This window comes from Capronia coronata (genome assembly GCF_000585585.1).
Source record: "Capronia coronata CBS 617.96 chromosome Unknown acBCG-supercont1.1, whole genome shotgun sequence".
Classification (NCBI taxonomy): Eukaryota; Fungi; Ascomycota; class Eurotiomycetes; order Chaetothyriales; family Herpotrichiellaceae; genus Capronia; species Capronia coronata.
In genome coordinates, this window is record NW_006912893.1 from 4,209,812 (window position 1) to 4,229,538 (window position 19,727).

Sequence of the window (19,727 nt, forward strand, 5' to 3'; positions counted from 1 at the left end):
TGGGGATGACACGACTGACATTATCTTTTGCAATCTGTAGCATTATGAACCTACGTTCACAGCCTCTTTCAACTGCCAACAAGCCTCACTCGCCTGCCGTGCCCCCTCCAACCCCAAGACCGGACTAACTTGATCGATGGTGCTTGAGCAGACCAAACCCAGTGTCAAGACCAAACCCATGGGAGAAAGACACCATTAATCAAGGCGCCAAGATGGCAGCCGCAACCTCGACAGCCCTGGCAGACTTCTGCACCCAGGTATTTGCAAGAGTCAAGTTTCCTGCCTCCACCGCCTCCGTGACCCCAGGCCAGGTAGTCGGAGCATACCCGGTATCCAGGCCCGGCGCAAACACAACGTGCTTGTAGAATTCTCTTGTTGGCAGCCCACCCTGCGACACAAACCCGCGACTGAAATCCCTCAGTTTGGCATTGACAAGACCGATCTCCTCTTCCGTCGAGGCTGAACCGATCAGCTGGGTAAGTGCGGCAGCCGAGGTGTTGAAGGATGTAACGGCCGATTCGAGGGGTGACAGGTCGACAGTGGCATTTGCAGATGCAACGTCCTCGGCAAGGTCTTCCAGATACAATGTCATCTGCACCCCGTAGTTCTCGACCTTAAAAGGTATAATCGGGTCAGTGGCCACATGGTACGTCAACAAGGTCAGATACTGCCCGATCGCTTTGTGGGTGACGAAACCAGGGTCACCGAACGTGCTCATCCAATGGAAGGTGTCATAATTGGAATGGTAATGATAAACAGGGTCAGTAGGGCCTCCGCCGGCACCAATGTCCAAGGAACTGATACCGTTATGGAGGAAAGCGGTGTAATCACTCCCCGAACCTAACACACCGATTTCACCCTCAGTGAGACTGTACCAGACATCGTATAGCGTGAGGTTGTTGTAGCCGCGATATGGGTAGACAACCTTCTTCATCATCTCAGTGGCGATCTCGTGGATTTCGGGCGAGGCAGACAGCTCGGGGTTGGGGCCAGACGTGGCAACATCGACATTCAGGTAGGTCACGGCAGCTGTGGTCAGCCAGGGGATATAATCCTCAACCCATTCGGTTGAGCCAAGCAGGCCATACTCTTCCGAGTCCCAGGAGCACAGTACGATCGTACGTCTAGGCTTCCAACCGGTCTTAAGCAATGCCCCAAACGCTTTAGCAAGCTCGATCATCACCGCCGAGCCAGAGTTGGGGTCGGCAGCCCCACCGATGATCCAGGCGTCGCGATGATTGCCGACCACAACCACTTCGTCTTCGTGAGTTCCATTGATGATCCCAATAGCGTCCCAGATCCAAGTGATGTCGTCTCTCATGACATTGGACAACGAGATCGCAGTGCCCGGAGCCGGTCCCGTGGAGTAAGTTGCGTTAAGTTTGCCGACCCAGTTGGTGCGGTTGACCGTTTCACCACTTGGACCGTACCCGTCGAGAGCTTGGAGCAGGGGTTGAGCATCTTTCCACGATATCGGCAGTGATGGAATCCTCGGTGTGACATCCGACGTGTCTGTACGAGGGGAATCGAACCTTGAAGGATACCCCGGGGTCGTGGGATCACCAGGGTAGGTGGACAAATACTGGACGCTTCCTCGTTGCACGGAAGTTGGATTCCGCGCCGGTCCGTATGGATACGCAGCGTAGCCGTTGGCCTCGGTGATGTTTGCATCATCTGCCGTATCAGTAAATATGACGGCACCAATCATGCCATTCTCCTGAGCGTTCTTGACCTTGAGCCCACGGAAAGGACCGCCATAACGAGCCAAGGCGATCTTGCCTTCGAGTGAAACGCCCAAGGCTTTCACTCGTTCAAAGTCCACCTGCTGGCCTCGCCCCACATAGACGTACTCTGCCGTGGCATTCCCAGAGAAGGAGTAGCCATGGAAAGTAGGCACGCTGTTGGGGTAAGTGGTGACCTCATCCTCGACCAACGGCTCTTCCTGCAGTGAAGCAGACCAAGTCGATCCATTGGCGAACGACACCGACAATGAATGCGACACTGGATAGTTGAGGTATGTGTCTTGGAGTCTATCAGTCAGATTGCAAGAGTTGGAGATGCTTGCGGCATACAATACGAGGCCAACCCCGCCATAAAACCAAACTCATTCCAGCGATCAGCAGTCCACTGAGCCATGGTCATATTAGTCCCGGCTATGTGGAGACCGTGGGTGTAATAATAAGACCACGTTTCAAGCGAGGCGTTGTCGAACGAGTTGGCCAGTATGGCCTCGTTTTGGTCCAAGACGGGTGGGAATGCCACATCCTGTCGCCTTGCCAGAACTGGGTAAGGGTCGAAGACGGTCTCGCGCAAATGCTCTGGCTGAAATGTAGCCACACATGAAGCCTGGAAGGCCAGAAGAGATAAAGTAGGTGTCGACTTCATTGGCGAAAGGGATGTGTATTCAGGTCAAGCAAAGGAAGCGCCTCGCCTGGGAAAACCCGGAGATACCTTTCATATACCTCTTCTGCTCGCCTCATACACCCGACCATGACTCTCGACCGCCTGGTCGATCACGATTGACCTGCACCGTGAGTTGTACTCGTCTGCCTCTTGTAGAAAGGCGCAGGCTTTACAAGCTACACTGCCAAGATGGCCGACGGCTGGTCGCTTGGAAGCGATAGGATGCCTTGAAGGACTGGTCGAGGTACACTGCAACATCAGGTGAGGAGATGAGGAGGTAAGCGGTTCAGGCACGACATCTTTTCTTGACTGTCATGGATGCTTATCGTGCAGCATCCCGGGAGGACGTCATTGAAAAGACCCAAAAGTATGAGAAGATCCCGGCGGGGCCTGTTGGTTACATTGCGCGGTTCAGCGTTCGTCGAGCGTTGAGCGAGAGGAGTGACGGGCCGGGGGTTGCGAATATCAGGGACGTGGCTAGTATTGAGTATTGAATGAATGAGAGGGGGAGATGTCTGGTGCACAGCGTAGTGTGCAAAGTACAGTACGGTGAAACATCTCACTACGTCGGAACATACCAACATTTAGCGCAGCCACGTCTTGCGAGTGATTGCTTAGTCTGTTATCAATCTTATCTTATCAACACGGCTCTCAGCCTTGGCATCGCGCCCGGCGGAACTTGAACTTGAACAGGCGACGTCGCGTCTCCCAAACCGACGTCGAAAGGGGTTCAGCAATGATCAAGTGTCCATCAGCCTCAATTATATAACACTTCAACCTCCTATCGAACAAACAGAGTTATCTATCAACATCTCTCTCGAGAACGGTAACGACGCGCCTCAACAAGAACAGCATCTGAACCCGACACAAGCAGCAGACTGGCATACCAAACAAAATACCTGAGAGATATCTCCTGCAGTGGGTTGTGACAACATCAGCAGTTCCACGATTCTCTCCTAGGTCTTTCTATACTGCAACTCAGCCTGTAACGACCGTCTCGAGCACGTCTTCCAACACTCAACAACCTTAGGACAGGCTGTTCTACACGGACCGCTCACTTCCTCGTCTAGCCCTCTCCGAATCATAACCATAATGGTCAGTTCACACCCGCTCCGCCGCTCGATATAATTACGTGTCCAACCAAACCAAACCAAGGCTTTACTCACCCACGATCCGTTGTTCTAGGCTCAAACACCCGCCCAGAGACGCGCCAACGAAAAACACGCCAAAGGCGTCGAAAAGCGCATGGGCAAGCCCGAAGCCGTGTACAAGAAGAAAGAATCGAAAAGGTCGCCCCTCGGCATGGCCGCTGTTGGTATGTTGTGTTGTGCTTTTTCTGCGAGTGGCTGATCTTGCCAATGAAAGAATGACATGTTAATCGAGTTCTTCTCCACTCAGCTCTTCTCATCTTTGTCGTCGTCGCGCCACTGCTGATCGAGCAGTTGCGTCTATTACCGGCGGTCTGGCAATTTCTGACGGATCTCTTGGCCAAGGTTGGTCTGGTGTCCAAGTGACGGAACGATGTTGCGTAGTTGGTGCAGCAGAGGCGCGTGGATGGCTTAGGTCTAATCCAAAACACATGCTCTTGCCATGGGTCTATTGTTTACGGTTGATGGCAGATCTCCTGATGGCAGAAAGCAAAACTCGTGTGGCATGCAGCACCTTCGTCTCAAGAAACGCTTGCCTCCACGAACAGTGTCGGTACTTGAGTGATTGGAATACACTACTGTACACATTATTCTATCAAAGAGTACCCTGAATATCAATGTCCATGTCAATGTCCATGTCCACAACTCTTTGTTCTTTGGCTTCCTCCCAACGGCCATCCCTAATAAGGAATACCGTTAGTCAACAGCTGGAACTCGTCATAGACCTTGGTGGTGACATTGGCCGCGCTCTTCTTGATACAGCCGAGCATGAACTCGGCCGCTTCGCGCTCCGTCCTGTCCAGCACAAAGCGGTTCTTGAAGTTGCGCATCGTCTCCGGCTTGAAGCACGGCAGTCCGCTATCCAGCATCAAAGCCACAATATGGCTCAACTTGTCGCAATACTGGCGACTGCACAGGAAAGCCTTGATGGTGAGCTCTTCGAACCACCGATACGACTGGGAAGTGTTGGGATCGTCGCCGCCCATGACGGCAATCATCTCCGGCGTCAGCTTGAACGGAGCTCGCTCGAACTTGACGCCTCCGGGGGCAATGTCGAAACAGAATCCAAAGTCGATGTGCAGAATATGGCCCTTGTCGTCCACCATGATGTTCCCGTTGTGGCGGTCCTTGAACTGAAGCAGGTAACTGATCACCGAGTAGGCGGCCATGCTCTTGACGAATTCGCTTCTGGCTTCTTGGTACCGGACAGAGTGCTCGCCGCCGTATTTGGTGATGAAGTAGTCGTGGAGTCCGTTCACCGCTTCACGGCCCAGCATGTCCCGACTGATCGAGTTGGGCAGGACATCAATGACCCCGCAGCCGGGGGCTGTTGCGGTGACGCGGTACGGAAACACATACACGTCCAACCCGACAGAATTGAAAATGCCGCGGAATGCCGCAATCATCTGTAGGGCAAGCACGTCTTGACGACAATCATCGCCGACCTTGAAGATCGCGCTCTGCCAAACCTCGTAGGTCCCGGGGCTGGACTCGGTCAATTCTTGGCTAGCGCCGTCGCTAGTGTTGTTTCGGCTGTGGCCGTAGCGAAGATTCGGCCGGGTCTTGGGGACTGCTTGGATCATGTTGTTCAGCTCTTCCTCAGACGTGTCCCTCTTCTTGCGGATCCTAAATGTCGCCATGTAAGGCGCTTTGGCATGGGATTGCAATGGCTTTCCAGACTTCCGGTCTATGCCGACGACGACACCATCGGGGTTGCTGGGAAGGTAAACTCCGACTTCCACCTTGATTTTACGAAGTTCTTCTTCGATCTTGGCCTTCTTCTCCGGTTTACTCTTCTTGATGTACGGTTTCAGCTTTCCAGAGATATCAGTCACCTCAGAGAAGAATTCGAACTCCCGCTCATAGAAATCTCGGTCGGAGCTCGAGAAGCTGGAAATCAGACTGTCTGTCACCTTATCTAGCGTTGGCTTGATAGGGTCTGGCACTTGGGACTCTTCGTCCTTGTATGCATTGGCCTTCATGTTCCAGATGATCTGATGGGCGAAGAGCTGCGAGAACTTCCCGGTCTCGACGATATACCGCTCAACGTAGCCCAGGGTATCGTAGCGTAACGCCTGCACGATCTGAGGCACGTAAAAGAATGTCACATCAATCGAGTGACTCTCGAGCGCCCTCATCGCATACTGGAGCACGAATGGATGGCTTCCAAAGGCCGGCAGGAAGTATGTCACTGCCTGCATGGGATTGACTGGGCTCCAGTACAGTAGATACTTCAGCTGGAACGACACATCGGACGGTAGTGCATCCCCAAGTAGCAGATCAAGCGCATTAGCCTCGCCCAAAGCCCGTTCCGAAAAGTTGGTCAGAAGGAAGCGGACATTGCGACGAAGATTTTCATCCGCGAACCGCGTGACGAGCTGGATGGCCAGGGATGGATTCTCCGCCCACGCTGCACGAGCATATCCGCTTATTTGGACATCGGATTGACTATGATGGTGGCCAATGTGAGGACCGATATGGTGTCCTTGTTGGGCAAGCGGTGCAAGCCATACGTTGAGCCGGGTGATCTCATTGATGAGCAGAGCCTCCAGGAGATCATGCTTTTGTCGAGAGTCTTTTCTAGTGGCCGAAGCTGCGAAGATGGGGTTGCTGGTGCTTTGCAGGAGGCCAATGACATCGTGCATGACCTGGATCTCTGCCTTGATTTGCAAACGATTTCCGCCAAAGGACCAAGCAGGTGGATTTGCGAACCACTGAAGGCCAACAGAAAGGATCAAATCCTTCAGTTTCCACATGGTGAGTTTGTTGATGCATGTGCTGAATTGCAAAACTCGGAGCGCAGCACAAACGACCTGGAACTGGATCTCTCGGAGCAGCGGATGCCCTTTGATTTGAGTGAAGCCACGCAAAGTGCGCTCGAACAATCGTATAAACGTCCGCTGAGTGTTGGCACTTCCGAGTCGGATGGCATTGACGTGACTTTCGAAGAACTGAACCAACCTGAAATGTGGGGAGATGGTGTTGTGAGCGGCTTGTGCCTGCTTCAGAAGGGCAGCCCGGTCGGATGGGGCAAACTCCTCCTTCACATAGAACGGATCCGCGTGTCGAAACGTAGGACTGAAAATCCCTTGCTTGCGATCAATGGTCTTTTCCCAGGCTTGCGCGATTTCCGTCAGTATCCTGGGTTCCATTCTAGGGTTCTCATGGATGACTCCTAGCCACAGAGAAATGCCGAGTTTCACTGACTCCTTGGTGAAAATATCACAAGGTATGTGCACTAAATGATAGACAATGGCTGTCTGCGACTTCTTGCTCTGGCACAGAAGAGCTGCTGCGTTGCGAAGAAGATCCTTAACCTCGGAAAGCGGAACTGTCGTGCGCTGGCAAATCCTCTCATGGAGATTCACAAGAGCATCGAGCAACATCGCCCGACTGTCAATGGTTGTCCGACCGAAGGATGATCTGCGCCCAGTGGACTTGTCCAGGTGAGCATTCCCTCGTTGGTGTTCAGGAATACCGGCGAACCGATACTCCTGCCGGGTGGTATACTGAGCCATGAAGTCCGAGGCCATATTGATGTCAACTGCTTCTCGTTGCCTGTCAAGTGCAGCCAACCGGTGATCCAGCGAGGGTATCACAGACCCCATCTCTAGAGCAAACGATCGACCCAGTGAGGCGTGGCCATAGGAGCCGGTATCGTCAAACTGGGAGAGATAAGTTTGTAGAAGACCTTTAACATCCAGTGGAGCAACGTTCATCAGCGTCATAACCCACTTCCTGGCATCGCTGTGGAGGCTGTTCAAAGTACGTTTGCGAAAGGCATAGTCATCGGAGAGTTCGATAGTGACCTTCCCTCGCGTGGAAGTAAGCATTGGACGCCACTCGTACTCGGCCACTTCGGCGTCGAGACAGCTCGACCACATAAGAGACAACAGTTCAAGCAGGGCGAACAGAGCCGACTTCTGACATAACGCCGAAGGGGCGAATGTGACGAGATGGTTGGCTGTTGCTCTGGCGACTTCTTGCATTTTGCTACTCCTGTGACAACAACCACTGAAAACCCGGGCAAGCTGTCGGGACACATATGGTGCACTGAATTCGACTTCCTTTGCGACGACCACTTTCTGGGTATATCTTTTGACAACCTCGCTCGCGACTGAGCTCATGCAAGAACCCATATGGCTTGTCTGCGTTGTGGGATCTTGGAAGTAGTCAAGGATTTCGGCACAGCTGCCAGACGCCGCGCGCAGACTCTCCACTAAGAACACTGCATTCAGGAAGACGACTTTCTGATAGCTCAGTTGGCGCACGTCAGGTTCTCTGTCCGGTATCACGGCGATTAGGTTCTTTCTCTGCTCGGCCGTGTGCTGCGGACTCATTCCCCTTCGAAGCACCGTGTTCAGCTCAACGTCAGACTCCAGAAGTTCGGCACGGTCCTCGTCGACAAGTGGCAAAGAGTTGACAGCCAACAAGCGGAGTTCGTGATAATACTGTTGTCCAATGCGCGACTGTAGGGTGATTCCATGAACAGCAACATTATACCAGATTTCCCGGGCCATGGACAAGATATCGGCATCCTCCGCCACGGTGTCTTCGAGAGTCAAAGCCGGCTTTCGAGTGGCCAGTATCGACAGGGGTTTAAGAAGAGGAGCGATCTCTTTGGCCGCTTGTTCGACTTCGGCCGATTGCTTGAACTCACCTTCCACAACATCCCCTTTGCTAAGGATTCTTTCTAGTAGTTGCATCGCGTAGATCTTGAACAAAGGGGACTGATTGTCCAAGTTCATGGCCAGATATTCCTCAGCCTTGCGGACGGCTTCAAAGATGACCATGTTGTCATGGGCCACAGCCTCCTGGTGCAAGCGGGCGTAGAGTCTTAGCAATGCCTTCAGCTCGTTCTCTTTGCCATGCACAGCAAGTTTGGCAGCCCCTTCGATGATCCGAGCATCGACCAGCAGGCTGATCCTTCCAACCTTCTGCAACATCATGGTCTGCACAAGAGCCAAGATCTTGCTGTCCTTGCATTCGGTGGCTATGACCACTATAGCATGTGCAACATTGCCACAGACTAACGAGGTCTCTTCCTCCCCACTCAACGATAGAGAGATGACACTCCCCGTCCGCAGTTTCGAGACGGAGGACATCGACCCATGATGACCGTTGAACTCTGAAATACCAAATGGATGATGTACCTTTTCCGCCCCTGTCTGTGAGCTGAGGACATTGCCAAGTGAATAGATCGTGGTAATAATGGCATCCTGCGACAACATCCGCAGTACGTGAGACAGGCTTTGTGCGGCCATTGTCACAGCAGAGGGAGCTGATGTGCCCTGCACGATGAAGCGTAACAGAATGCGAGCAAAGTTAGACACCCCTTCCGGCATGTGCTTTGCCACAACCGCCAGACTCTTCAAGACCACGTCGGCCAGCTCAACGTCAGCCATCTGAACCTGATTGGCAATGGAATCCTCCAGCCAGCCAAAGAGGTCATCCGGATCAGCAATATCGTCATCGAGAACCATGCAATGCAAGAAAGCCTCCAAGGCGTATGCCTTGACGGAAAATGCGAGCCGTTGTTGCCAGGCAGAACCCAGCTGCAGATAATCTGAGCCGTCCTCCAATGTACGGATCTGATCACTACTGATTTTGGTCAGATACTCAATCATGTCTTCGGTGATACTGTCGTCTCTGGCGGTCTTCATGTGGGTGCCAGCAATGAATTGGTCAAGTATGTCTCCGCATTGCACTGTGTGCTCGTCGCAGATCATTCTGGCAGTACATGCGAGAACGAGCTTCATGAATCCCTTTTGCAACATCATTGCTCCTACCGGAATCCCCTGAGCGGCGAACCGTTTGAGATACTTCTTCCAGTCTCTGCTACTAGGATCGAATGATGTAGAGTGCCGAATTGCAGAAGATGCGGTCTCAATGGCGATCAAGAAATCCTCTGAGAGGGACCCCTTCAAAGTGCGGATCAGCTCCAGCCGTTCGTAAGATGACCAGAAGTTCTCGTGTGATGCCGCGGCGTCCAAGAAGCCGACCAGCGATACGGTGATGGCGGTGGTCTCCTGAGCCTCAAATTCGTCCTCTTCATCTTGGTCCCGTACTCCGATGGATGCGACTGCAGCAGCCGACTGGGCCCAGTTGTGGAGGTATGATTTGATACTGTATGAGATGGTCTCTTTCAGGGGACGAAATCTGAGTCCCAGCACGAGGAGGGCTTTGGTAAGCTGGAACGTCAGAGCAGTCCATGGCGCAGGGCGAATCTCGTGGACAAATGGTGATGACGCGAACAACTGTGAGTGCGCCTCGGGTAGATACTCTGCCAACTGCTTGACAAGGCGCTCCGCTTGGGAGAGGTCGTGCAATTCGTGTGCACTGGCGCAGAGAGCCAGCAGGACATCGAGCTCCCGAAGACTCATGGGCGTCCGAGACGTGGGCGCGATGGCACGAAAGACACCATCGAGGACACCATTCGCTTGAGGCCGCGCGGGAGCGATGGACGAGGTCAGGCGTCGGAAGTCCGCTTCTTTGGTAGGAGATCGATGAGTCGAGAGCGTTGCAAGCTTCGAGAAGGCCTGTCGGCGCAGGCCCCCATGGCCGCTGGACAGAGTCAGTTGGTTCTTTCACGGTGATATTGGAGGTATCGTACATGTCCATCTCGCCCTAACCGAGCGCGTTATCACGCAACCCGACAGCTAATTTGATCCGAAATCATATGCGACAGGGCATTCGAAAGATGGAACAGCTTCAGACTCGCATCATCGAACAATCATGCAGCGGGCGTCGACCTTCAACATTGGCCAATGCGTGTTGATTGCGCGGAGGACATGGCACTTAAGTCCGGGTAAGATTATTAGTGCAACGAGATAAGGGCTAAGAGAGGTGATTACGGAACACTAATGATGTTGGCGCAAGGCTGATGTTCGATATACTAAAGCAGCAGGAGGCCGGCTTCATACACAGAGCAATACTATGTAGTATGGCTTTGATGGTAGGTAGGTAGCAAGTTGACGGATCTTCTGTTGTTCAGAGTATCGAAGGGCGATATATCTGTATCTCACCTTCAGGAAACCCCTATAGTAATCTCGTTACTCGTATATTCTCATTGATAGCGCTTCATCGTTCGACGCGTAGAGCATTACTCTATAAATATATAGACCACTCCCTATCATATACACACTGCCATCGGATGTGATAATAGGTGAGGCTCGCCTCACTACACCATATCATGCCATGCTATACCAAGCTGCTCCATGTCATTCAGTCCACCTGCGCGTTTATAGACATAAAAGATGCTTTTCTTCTGACCACCCGAATAGTGTGCAAAGACCAGAGCACGCATAGTGCGAGACGATTGCCCAATGCGTGCTCTCGTATCCCGGAATCCCTGTGGCTTGAGATAATGTTATCAATAATAGCATCGTGCCCAGTCTGCCCTCTCCTCATTGTTTTTTTCTGAGCCACCCAATTTTCATCTGCATCATTGACACCGCTGTCCAAGTGTCCTTCACTCTGACCGGACGGCCCTGGGGGAGCAGAGATTTTGTCCTTCGCAAGCCAAAAGCATCAGAATCAAAATGTCAGAGCTGTCTGCAACTCCTATGCCACCACCTCCTTGATACTGATAAACCATAGCCAACTGCGCTCAATTTTCCTTTTTGGGTTTCTCCTCGGGCAAGTATCTTGACGACACATCATCTCCAAAGAGTTGCATGTCTCCCCGGCCGCCCATCTGCATGAATTCTTCTTGTTGCCTTTGGGCGGCGGGATGTTCTTCGTTCGTAGGTTTTGCAACGCCATTTTGCCCATTTGCCTTCTGGTCCTGAATCGCGCTCACTTTGATGTTCTTGCCGGAAGGATTCTTCTCCCAAACTTTCACATGGACAGGGGATCCGGGCGGTCGAGGTTGACCCGGCACTTCCTGTCCAGAGATGTCGACCACTTTGCTCACCTTAACATCATTGATATTCGCCAGCAAAGTGCGTTCGCGTTGAATCTTGCGCGTAGAGAAGTCCAATGCACCCATGGCTCCCGTCAGTCCATCCGTGGATTCGGCCGGGTTGATGTAGTCAACGTTCCTGGTCCAGGGGTGTTCGAGGCATTGATCAATGGTGATTCGTTTCTCTACATCCACGGTCAACATCCGATCGATGAGGTCAAGAGCAGAATCGCCGACTGAATCCCAGTACGGAGACGGATAGTCGAACCGCCCCATTTTGATCTGTTGCGCAAGGGTGTATGGGTTCTCTCGCGAATATAGCTCGTCCGAGAAAGGCGGGAAGCCACACAGACAAATGTATAGCACGACCCCCAATGACCATACATCAACTGCTTTGGTATACTTTCGGTGTCGCGTGTTTTCCAGAATCTCCGGTGCGACATCTGCAAGGTTAGCATTGTAGTGGTCACTGGCAGGGAGTACTTACAGCTCGGGGTGCCACATAGCGTAGTCGTGAAAGATTCCTCCCCAATGATCTTGGCCAGTCCGAAATCCGCCAACTTGACAGATAGATTCTTGTCGGTGAGAAGGATATTCTCCGGCTTAATATCTCGATGCACGATCCCCCGCTCGTGGAGGTATTTCGTGCCCTGGAACAGCTGGATGAAGATTTTGCGTGTCTCGGCTTCCGTCAACTTTTGTTTGCTCACAATGAGGTTGAAGAGCTCGCCCTCCGGAGCGAGTTCCAAAATGAGATAAACCCCATCCGACTCGTCAAAAGTCTCCTTCAAGCACAGAATGTTGGGATGGCTGACGCTCATTAGCACGGCGATCTCCTGTTGCAGGCCTTCAGATTGGGACCGCTGGGACTCCCCCATCCGTCGCTCGAACTTCTTGACAGCATACTTGAAGCCGGTCGACCTCTCCACACAGAGGTAAACCGTGGCAAAATGACCCTTGCCGAGCTGTTGCAGGATCCGGTAACGCGAGTTGAATGCGCTTGAATCCCGACTTTTCGGGTAGCGGAAGACAAATCGTGCCTCGTCCAAAATTGTGATTTCGTCTCCATCCTCCAACTCTCTCCTCTTATTGCGGCCAACGAGTGCCTCGTTGACAAAAGTGCCGTTGCTGGACAAATCCTCCAAGACAGCTATAGTGCCACCATTCCGTGTTTCATTGAAGATCAGACAATGCCGATTTGACACCGTTGGAATATCGAGGATCATGTCACATTCCGGATGTCTTCCGATAAGATATCCGCCGGCTGGGAAGCCGGTTGCCTCCTTCACCTTCTCATATTCGATTTCGGCATCTTCCAGCTCTGTCTTTCCCCTCTTCTTGGCCTTCACGGTCGCTCTGCCGATCTCAAGCGGTCTATCTGGTGCAGGACAGAATGCTCTTGCCTTCATGGTCAAACGGTGCCCTACCGACCCCGTCGGAAACAAATAGCCCCATGTCCCGTCGTCATCGTTCAGGTCCGGTTCTATGTCTCGAGGAGGGTAAATGAACTGGGAGAGCGGCTGGGTGTCTTGTGGAGGCGACGATAGAGCGTTGAGCTGCGGAGATGATAAAGGAGTAACATGGCGAATCTGACTTGGTCGACCCTCAGGCGGGGTTGCGGTCCCTTCCTTTACTGGTTCAGTAGCGGTGGACGCGTTATGAGTCAACGGCGAAGGTAGATATTGTTGCTTGATCGGAGTGTGCTGGCCATCTTTGTGAGTCTGGGATGATATCCGCTGCGATCTTCGAGGTTTCTTCGTGTCCTGTTCGTCCCCGGTACTATGCTGTCATGGGACTCAGCCTCGGTGCTCGAACAAAAGTGCGGTTCTCTTACCCGGTTCCGCTTCAGACTACTCTTCTCCGTCTTGGGACCCATATGACGCTCTGCAAGTTCCAACTCCAGCAGAGGGAAATAAGCTTGCTAAGAGCTGTCGCGAGGGTGGTCGAAACTCGCTTCTTAGGTGATTATATGGGCGGCTTCACACGTTGCTGCTTTGTGATGAACTCGATATGCTATATGTTGCAGGCTTGGGCGCGCTGAGAAGAGAACGGGACCATAGACACCGACAGATATGCAAAGACCTTGGGTTCGAGGATTGGACGTTGAGCGAGGGTAATGCGGGATGAAAGGATTGAGGACGTGCCTCTCGCGCAGCTGCAATTGAACAAGCATTTCCTGGGGTTCATTTGTTTGGGTGAGGGACGATCACATGACCGCGGCCTTGGTGTTCAAGTTGGGGGCGGAGAACGTGAGGCTCGCCGTATCGATAACAGGGATGTCGGCTCCACGATGCCATCCACATCGGTTTCATGGCAGATCGTGGATCAAAGCTGCAAAAGGCCCACTGCCAGCGATGGGGATCAGTCAAGGTGATGTGGAAGCTATAGTGAGGTACTATTCACAGACCAGGAACGCCTGTCATAAGGTGCACAAGCCAACTCATTCCTCCCTCGTGCGAGGCTTCGCCGATCTCTCGGAGAGTGTTGCACGCCTACCTCGGCGTCGATGAGTAGAACGGTTCCAGCTTATGCCGGAACGTAAGATTTACTGTGATGGCAGCGTTGCTCAATCCCATCCAATTCCATCTATCATTGATTGAACTGTCTAAAAGAAATCCACGCCTCGCTGAACGCACACTAAACTGAATGCAGATTCGAAGAATTGCAGGATTTCATCGCCCTCATGCAGGTCGCATGAAGATCTCATCCAAACCCTTAAGGTCTGAGAACACCATCTTCTTTGCCTGTATGTTCCGGCCTCTGAGCAGATGGCGTCCATTTGCCAGGTTCAGGCTCGGCCGCGCAGGCGTGGGCTTCACACTTGGATCTGGTCGCTCTCGCTGCACACCCTCCGTATCGGTTGACTTTGACATTCGTCGATGAGTCTCTGAGTGACTTTTGTCGTGACTTGTACTCGCCGAACTCCTGCGCTTGCGCTTTTGTCTTGAGGTGCTCGTGGTCTCGCTCTCGCTCGCACTGGCACCTGAGGAAACAGGTTCATCGGGTGCTTGAGTGAGGGGGACTTTGTGAGAGTGGCCTGGAAGACCTTGCCTCGACATCTCCGCCCCATCATCGCCGGGTTGCGGTGCGCCCTTCGCCCTTTTCGCCGCCTTTTTCAGTGCCTTCTCCTCCCGCCGTCTCCTTTTTTCTTCTTTGTGCCGCCTCTTCTCTTCTTTTCGTCTCTGCTTCGCGTCATCCTCCGACTCTACGCTGCCAGCACCTTCCTTTCGGGGATCGCTTTTCTCGCCATCTGAATTTCTCGTCTCTTCGCCGACTTTGTTGGCCGTCTTCTCCTCCTGGCGATCACCAACGAGAACACCTCCCTTGACAAAGACCATACCGCCCCAGCGGCCACGGACGTACATGGCCAACTTGCGGTCCTCGACCCTTTTCTCCTGCTCTTTCAGCTCCGTGTCGCTCTTCCCATTCAGCCTGCCTAGCAGGCCCTGGAAAGCATCCAGACCGGTCCGTTGCGCTTCGACGTCCCTGCTCTTCCTCTTGGCACCGAGGCCCAAGTTATCGTCTTTGAAGAGCACACCGACACGGGCGGCGGTCAGCCTGTCAGCATCGCTGAGGCCCACGTGGGTGCTTTCGCGGTTGCCGAGAGACTGGCCTTCCTTCCAGCCATGCTTGGCCATCAGACGCTGTCCGAAGGAAGTGGAGGATTGCGACCATGATAAATTCCGTGGATCGTGAGAGATTTTGATACGTCTGCATGCAAGGTCAGCGCCTGTGGTGTGCAGCCAGGGTAGGACTGCACCTACTTCCTCGGCTCTGCCAACCCCATCCTGGCCGGCGGTGTAAAAGGAAAACCGGCTCAACAAGCAGCACAATGTCAGATTCTACGCTGCAGCGGAAACAAACTTCCTAAAGGCGAGAATGCAGAGGCAGGACAGTGTCTTAGGTAGGTAGAGAGTTGTCCCCGGCGCAAAAGGTTCTCATCGACTCGGAACAATTGAAAAGTAAAAACTGCTCGCAACTAACTTCCATTTTGAGCAGAGGTCATGCCGCCCTGGGCTCAGCCACGTAAACAGCTATGATTGGCTCCATCCAACTACTCCTTTATCTATCACCTCTAGGTACAGTCTTCAATAAAGGCGGGACTTTATTCCTAAGCACTTGGTTCATTTTGAATCATACATCATTTTCTTGCTGGAGGTGTCGCAGACATGTTCTCTAGCAACGTTCCGACGCCGAACATACGTCTAGAATACCTCGAAATTGGCCATCTTGTATTCCTCCACCCGATCAAAATCTGACAATCGCCTAACGAGAGCCCGCTGTCGATGTTGAATCTCGGTGCAATGCTGAATCGACACAAGAGGAGTGTGAAGCCGCACAGCTCGTTGTAGGGTCCGTAGGAGCCTCTACAGCAAGAGTAGAGACAGTCGTATCAGTCCGAATCGCTCTCGTAGTCATCATCCATGAAATCACGTTCTTCCGCTTCTTCTGCCTCCCATGCTGCTTTTGCCTCTAGCCTCTTGACTTCGGAAGGACGAGTTTCGCTCAGACTCATGGCATCTTCTACGGCATCGCTGAAGTACCCCCAAAGCCGGTTGCGACTCACATCGTCAAGCAATTCTTCTTTGCTCCTGTCTGACCCAGGATTGTTCCTGAAAGTGAAGGTATCCATCATACCCTCGATCTCCTCCTCCGAATCCTTGGCTGGGATAGATTTGGCGGATTGCAGCAGCTCCAAGACCCCCTCGTGCTGCCACCAAGCGGCATAGCTGGAATGCAAAAGCAGTAGCATTTCCTCAAATGATCCTGCCGAATATGATTCTGGTGGACCATAAAGGTATTCGTCAGCGTCCAACAGGGTGGAGACGAAGTGTTCGTTGAGGTTCTGGATTGTTCTGGCAAGAAGCTTAACGTGAAGTTCAAGCTTCTGCTGCACGCCCGTGATGGTTTGATACGACTTTCCCACTCACTGTTGGCTGCTCGGGCTTCGTACTACGTACAGCTCGATCCGCTTCCATAGCTCAGGTGGCAATCGGGCTGTAGTCACTTTACGAGCAAGCTTGATGTTGATTATGTCGATGAGCAGTTTCAGTTTGAGCAACATGACTGCTGAGAGATGCTGAACACCTCCCCACTTTCGGTCCAGGTATCCGACGTCTTCCAGCACATTGGCACCTTTGATGTTGAAGAACGGCAGGTCCATATTATCCCAATCGTAGTCACCACGCTGACCTTCTGTCTGATACCACTTGATGAAGTCGTAGCATTCTTGGTCCATATCCAGCTGTAGCATCAATGACGGGATGATATCCCGTAGCCCCATGTTGTCAGACCTACATAGCCGCATCATATCCCGCAAATGGTCCAGTGCTTCATTGATACCGTCCAGTGTCCCTGCTCTGCGGACAGTATCTGCCAACGCGAACCGTGCACGCATGTAGTCTCGAGTGTTGAGGATACCCCAGAAGTGGCCAACGTGAGTTTCGAATGCATTGGCGGGTGTCATGAAATCAGGGGTTGCATTGCGAACAGCATGGTCTTCTTTCTCGAGCTTGGTGCGCGGCACCGTTTGACCTTGTTGCAGACTGCTTTGTGCTCTTGGCGATGTTGGACTTGATGCTCTCTAGAGCAGTAGCGGACCACCCGACATCCTGTACACCTCAGAAGTTTGGACTTTGGCTCATGACAAAGACCACAGCGGTGTTTCAGCGGGCCACGAGGACCTTTGAGTTCGGTCTCGGGGCTGCTGGAGGCCGGTGAGTTCGACGGATGAACCATCCTCATGGCCGAGATAGGGACATGGAAGAACCGACCAAGATTTTTTCCGCTCAACCTGAGTCGGAGACGATGAAGTTGGTGAGCAGCTTGAAGAGGAAGAAGCGTAGATCAACTGTGAGGGTAGATGCGAGTGAGGCAAGTGCAAAGGTGAAAGTGAAAGGGAGAGTTGGGCAGTAGTTGAAAAGCGGCATGATTTTGGTGGGGTCACACGTGGACTTTGGGCGATTTCCACCTATAGAAATGCCCTAATACTCCCCACTGCGTCTCTTTCGGAGTGAAGACGATCCGCCTGAGGTCATCCAATGCGAACTCACCCTTCCAGGAGGACCGGCCCCCATGCAGTGGGCTGCTACTAAAAGCAATGTCCTAGAGAAATATTTTGAGGGCGGGCAAAGCGCCTTGGAACTCTTGGTCGATTGACATGGCTACCTGTATACGAGTACCTCGCAGTATCAGTATCGGCCACATGTGCAGCGCACGCTGTGAGTCGACAAGGAATCGGCCTGCACCGACGCCAGTCGATCGACACGTGACTTCGCGTCATCTCGTGTCCTGCGGCGCGTCTCCGCGATCGCGAGATAGACCATCCGCGTCGACTTGTTGCATGCAGTAGTAGATAGCCGTCCATTCTCCTTCTTCATCCATCCCCTCTGGTGAGAAACAGCAAATTTCAGCGCCCAACCCAGATCCTTCCGAATGCCTGTTTCACGCCGGTGTCGTTCACGCAGTTGCTCTGGCACATGTCTGGAACGTTCGGTGACTATGTGATAGATTCCGAGGTGGTCAATGCTTGCATCAATGTATGGCTGCTTGTAACCTTGCGACAACCTCCCAATATTGATACTTCTTTTCTTTTTTCTTCTGTAGTAATGCTCTGCTCCCATGCATGCACAGAAGCGGCCACGTCTCATCCAATGGATGTAGTGGAGTTGTTGTTCTTGTAGACTCCTCCATGGACTCGGATACTGATTCCAACCGCAATGCCAACCATGGCGCCAACAACGACCAAGGCGATCAGGATTCTGATCAGCAATCTCTGTCGTGGAGGTAATTGTGCCAGCCATCCGGAGCCTCGAGGCTTTGGTTTTGTCATGCACTGTGCCCTTCTGTCCCAAAACTTCAATCTTCCGATTGCCCTGGTCTGTGCATCTTGCTTCTCCTGCGTGATTGTGGGGGACAGATCGACTGCATTGGCCTCGACGTCGTGGACGGCAACCTGAGGGAATGGCTTTTCAGCGTCGAATGAGGGGCGAGGAGAGTCGTGCTTGTAAAGGTAAAATGGCGAGGTGATTTTGGCGTTGCGGCACGGATCGTACTCTGACTTGGGGCTGGAGGTGGGAGGTCGTTGCTCCGTGAGCTCGGTGGCTTCGACGACGGCCTGCATGGCTGGAGTCTATGGGCGTGAGATGCAGATACAAAGTGAGGGATTGCAGGCAAGAAGGTATAAGTCTCTGGCAGACAGATGTGGTGAAAGACAACACCTGCGGATGCCAAAGAGTAGTTGTGGGAATTAAGAGTCCATGACCGAGAAAGCAAGATGGAAAACTTGTCTCTGAATGTCTGAGAAGTTGAGGACTCCCAGACTGAGTCGACGGCGAACTTCAACGAGAAAGTGCTAGGCGGTCAATAAGGCTGGGCAGCAGCCGCGGAAGATGGTTGCACGAGGGTGTCATGGAGGCTGGTGCGAGCCCCTTTAGATCTTGAAGGACGTCGAGTCACTGTAGATGGGGGAGGTAAGATCGTGAGGCTTGAGGCTGTAGATGGCAGCTTCCTGGGATTGCGGCAATGGCATCGATGAGCGATGAGAGCAGATGTCAACGGAAGGCGCCCGGGAGGTGAATTGATGGTTCCGAGACACTGCAGTGCAGGTGAAGGTGACGGTGATGGTCGCGGTGGCTGCAGAAGGCCATCACCAGAACCATGGCGATAGTAAGTAAATAGCACCTATTGGTACTGCCACGTCGTCGGTGGCCAGCACCGGGTCAATACCTACCTTAGGTACCACGTCCTAGGATGTAGAAGGTCCTGGATGTGATCCATGGAGAGATGAGTGGCCGGCAGAAGCTGGATCAACAAAATGCAATCAAACCTGAGGCCAGACTTGGTGGGCAGAATGGAGTCTGGCGTCGAACCTCGACCGGGGAAGGCGAATTGACCACTCCACCATCGTATCAATAGCCCATACTAGTTCTAGGCTTACTAGGGCCCTTGCTCCGGACTGCTAGACTTGAAGCTCCTTTATATAGATAGTACTATGTAGTATCATGTTATGTAGTATGTGATAGACCCGGGCGAGGCTGATGCTCCCAGGTCATCGCACGTCGAGGATATATACCCTTGATTCTCCTTCCTGGCTTCGTCCCGGGCTACTAATTGGTCACCTCTTTACCAGCATGTGTCTCGATTGCGCTTCCACATGTCTACAAGACACGGTTCCGGTTCCCACTGCAGTAGCTAGTAGCTATGTCAACTTCTGCTAGGCGTAAGTTGAAGAAGACACCCAAGGCAAGGAGTTCGATGCCTCACACAGAGTC

The 19,727-nt window shown here is 52.7% G+C and overlaps 7 protein-coding genes across 7 annotated transcripts; 1 reads left to right on the top strand and 6 right to left on the bottom strand.

The window, feature by feature from the left end:
- Positions 1–199: 199 nt before the first annotated feature.
- On the bottom strand, positions 200–2,385 carry A1O1_01498 (uncharacterized protein; the record flags this gene model as incomplete). The annotated part of the gene is made up of 2 exons (XM_007722411.1): positions 200–2,022; positions 2,073–2,385. 2 exons carry the CDS (start codon positions 2,383–2,385, stop codon positions 200–202), a joined length of 2,136 nt encoding a protein of 711 aa, XP_007720601.1.
- A 1,203-nt stretch (positions 2,386–3,588) lies between these two features.
- On the top strand, positions 3,589–3,917 carry A1O1_01499 (uncharacterized protein; the record flags this gene model as incomplete). Its single annotated transcript, XM_007722412.1, has 2 exons — positions 3,589–3,718; positions 3,802–3,917. The coding sequence occupies exons 1-2, from the start codon at positions 3,649–3,651 to the stop codon at positions 3,915–3,917; spliced, it is 186 nt and encodes a 61-aa protein (XP_007720602.1). The 5' UTR covers positions 3,589–3,648.
- A 314-nt stretch (positions 3,918–4,231) lies between these two features.
- Positions 4,232–10,172, bottom strand: A1O1_01500 (phosphatidylinositol 4-kinase; the record flags this gene model as incomplete). Its single annotated transcript, XM_007722413.1, has 2 exons — positions 4,232–10,115; positions 10,165–10,172. The coding sequence occupies 2 exons, from the start codon at positions 10,170–10,172 to the stop codon at positions 4,232–4,234; spliced, it is 5,892 nt and encodes a 1,963-aa protein (XP_007720603.1).
- A 988-nt stretch (positions 10,173–11,160) lies between these two features.
- A1O1_01501 (CAMK/RAD53 protein kinase) lies at positions 11,161–13,330 on the bottom strand (the record flags this gene model as incomplete). The annotated part of the gene is made up of 3 exons (XM_007722414.1): positions 11,161–11,897; positions 11,942–13,238; positions 13,289–13,330. The coding sequence occupies 3 exons, from the start codon at positions 13,328–13,330 to the stop codon at positions 11,161–11,163; spliced, it is 2,076 nt and encodes a 691-aa protein (XP_007720604.1).
- An 805-nt stretch (positions 13,331–14,135) lies between these two features.
- Positions 14,136–15,241, bottom strand: A1O1_01502 (uncharacterized protein; the record flags this gene model as incomplete). Its single annotated transcript, XM_007722415.1, has 2 exons — positions 14,136–15,165; positions 15,219–15,241. The coding sequence occupies 2 exons, from the start codon at positions 15,239–15,241 to the stop codon at positions 14,136–14,138; spliced, it is 1,053 nt and encodes a 350-aa protein (XP_007720605.1).
- A 606-nt stretch (positions 15,242–15,847) lies between these two features.
- Positions 15,848–16,921, bottom strand: A1O1_01503 (uncharacterized protein; the record flags this gene model as incomplete). Its single annotated transcript, XM_007722416.1, has 2 exons — positions 15,848–16,372; positions 16,409–16,921. The coding sequence occupies 2 exons, from the start codon at positions 16,919–16,921 to the stop codon at positions 15,848–15,850; spliced, it is 1,038 nt and encodes a 345-aa protein (XP_007720606.1).
- Positions 16,922–18,100: 1,179 nt separating this feature from the next.
- Positions 18,101–18,577, bottom strand: A1O1_01504 (uncharacterized protein; the record flags this gene model as incomplete). Its single annotated transcript, XM_007722417.1, has 1 exon — positions 18,101–18,577. One exon carries the CDS (start codon positions 18,575–18,577, stop codon positions 18,101–18,103), a length of 477 nt encoding a protein of 158 aa, XP_007720607.1.
- Positions 18,578–19,727: the final 1,150 nt, after the last annotated feature.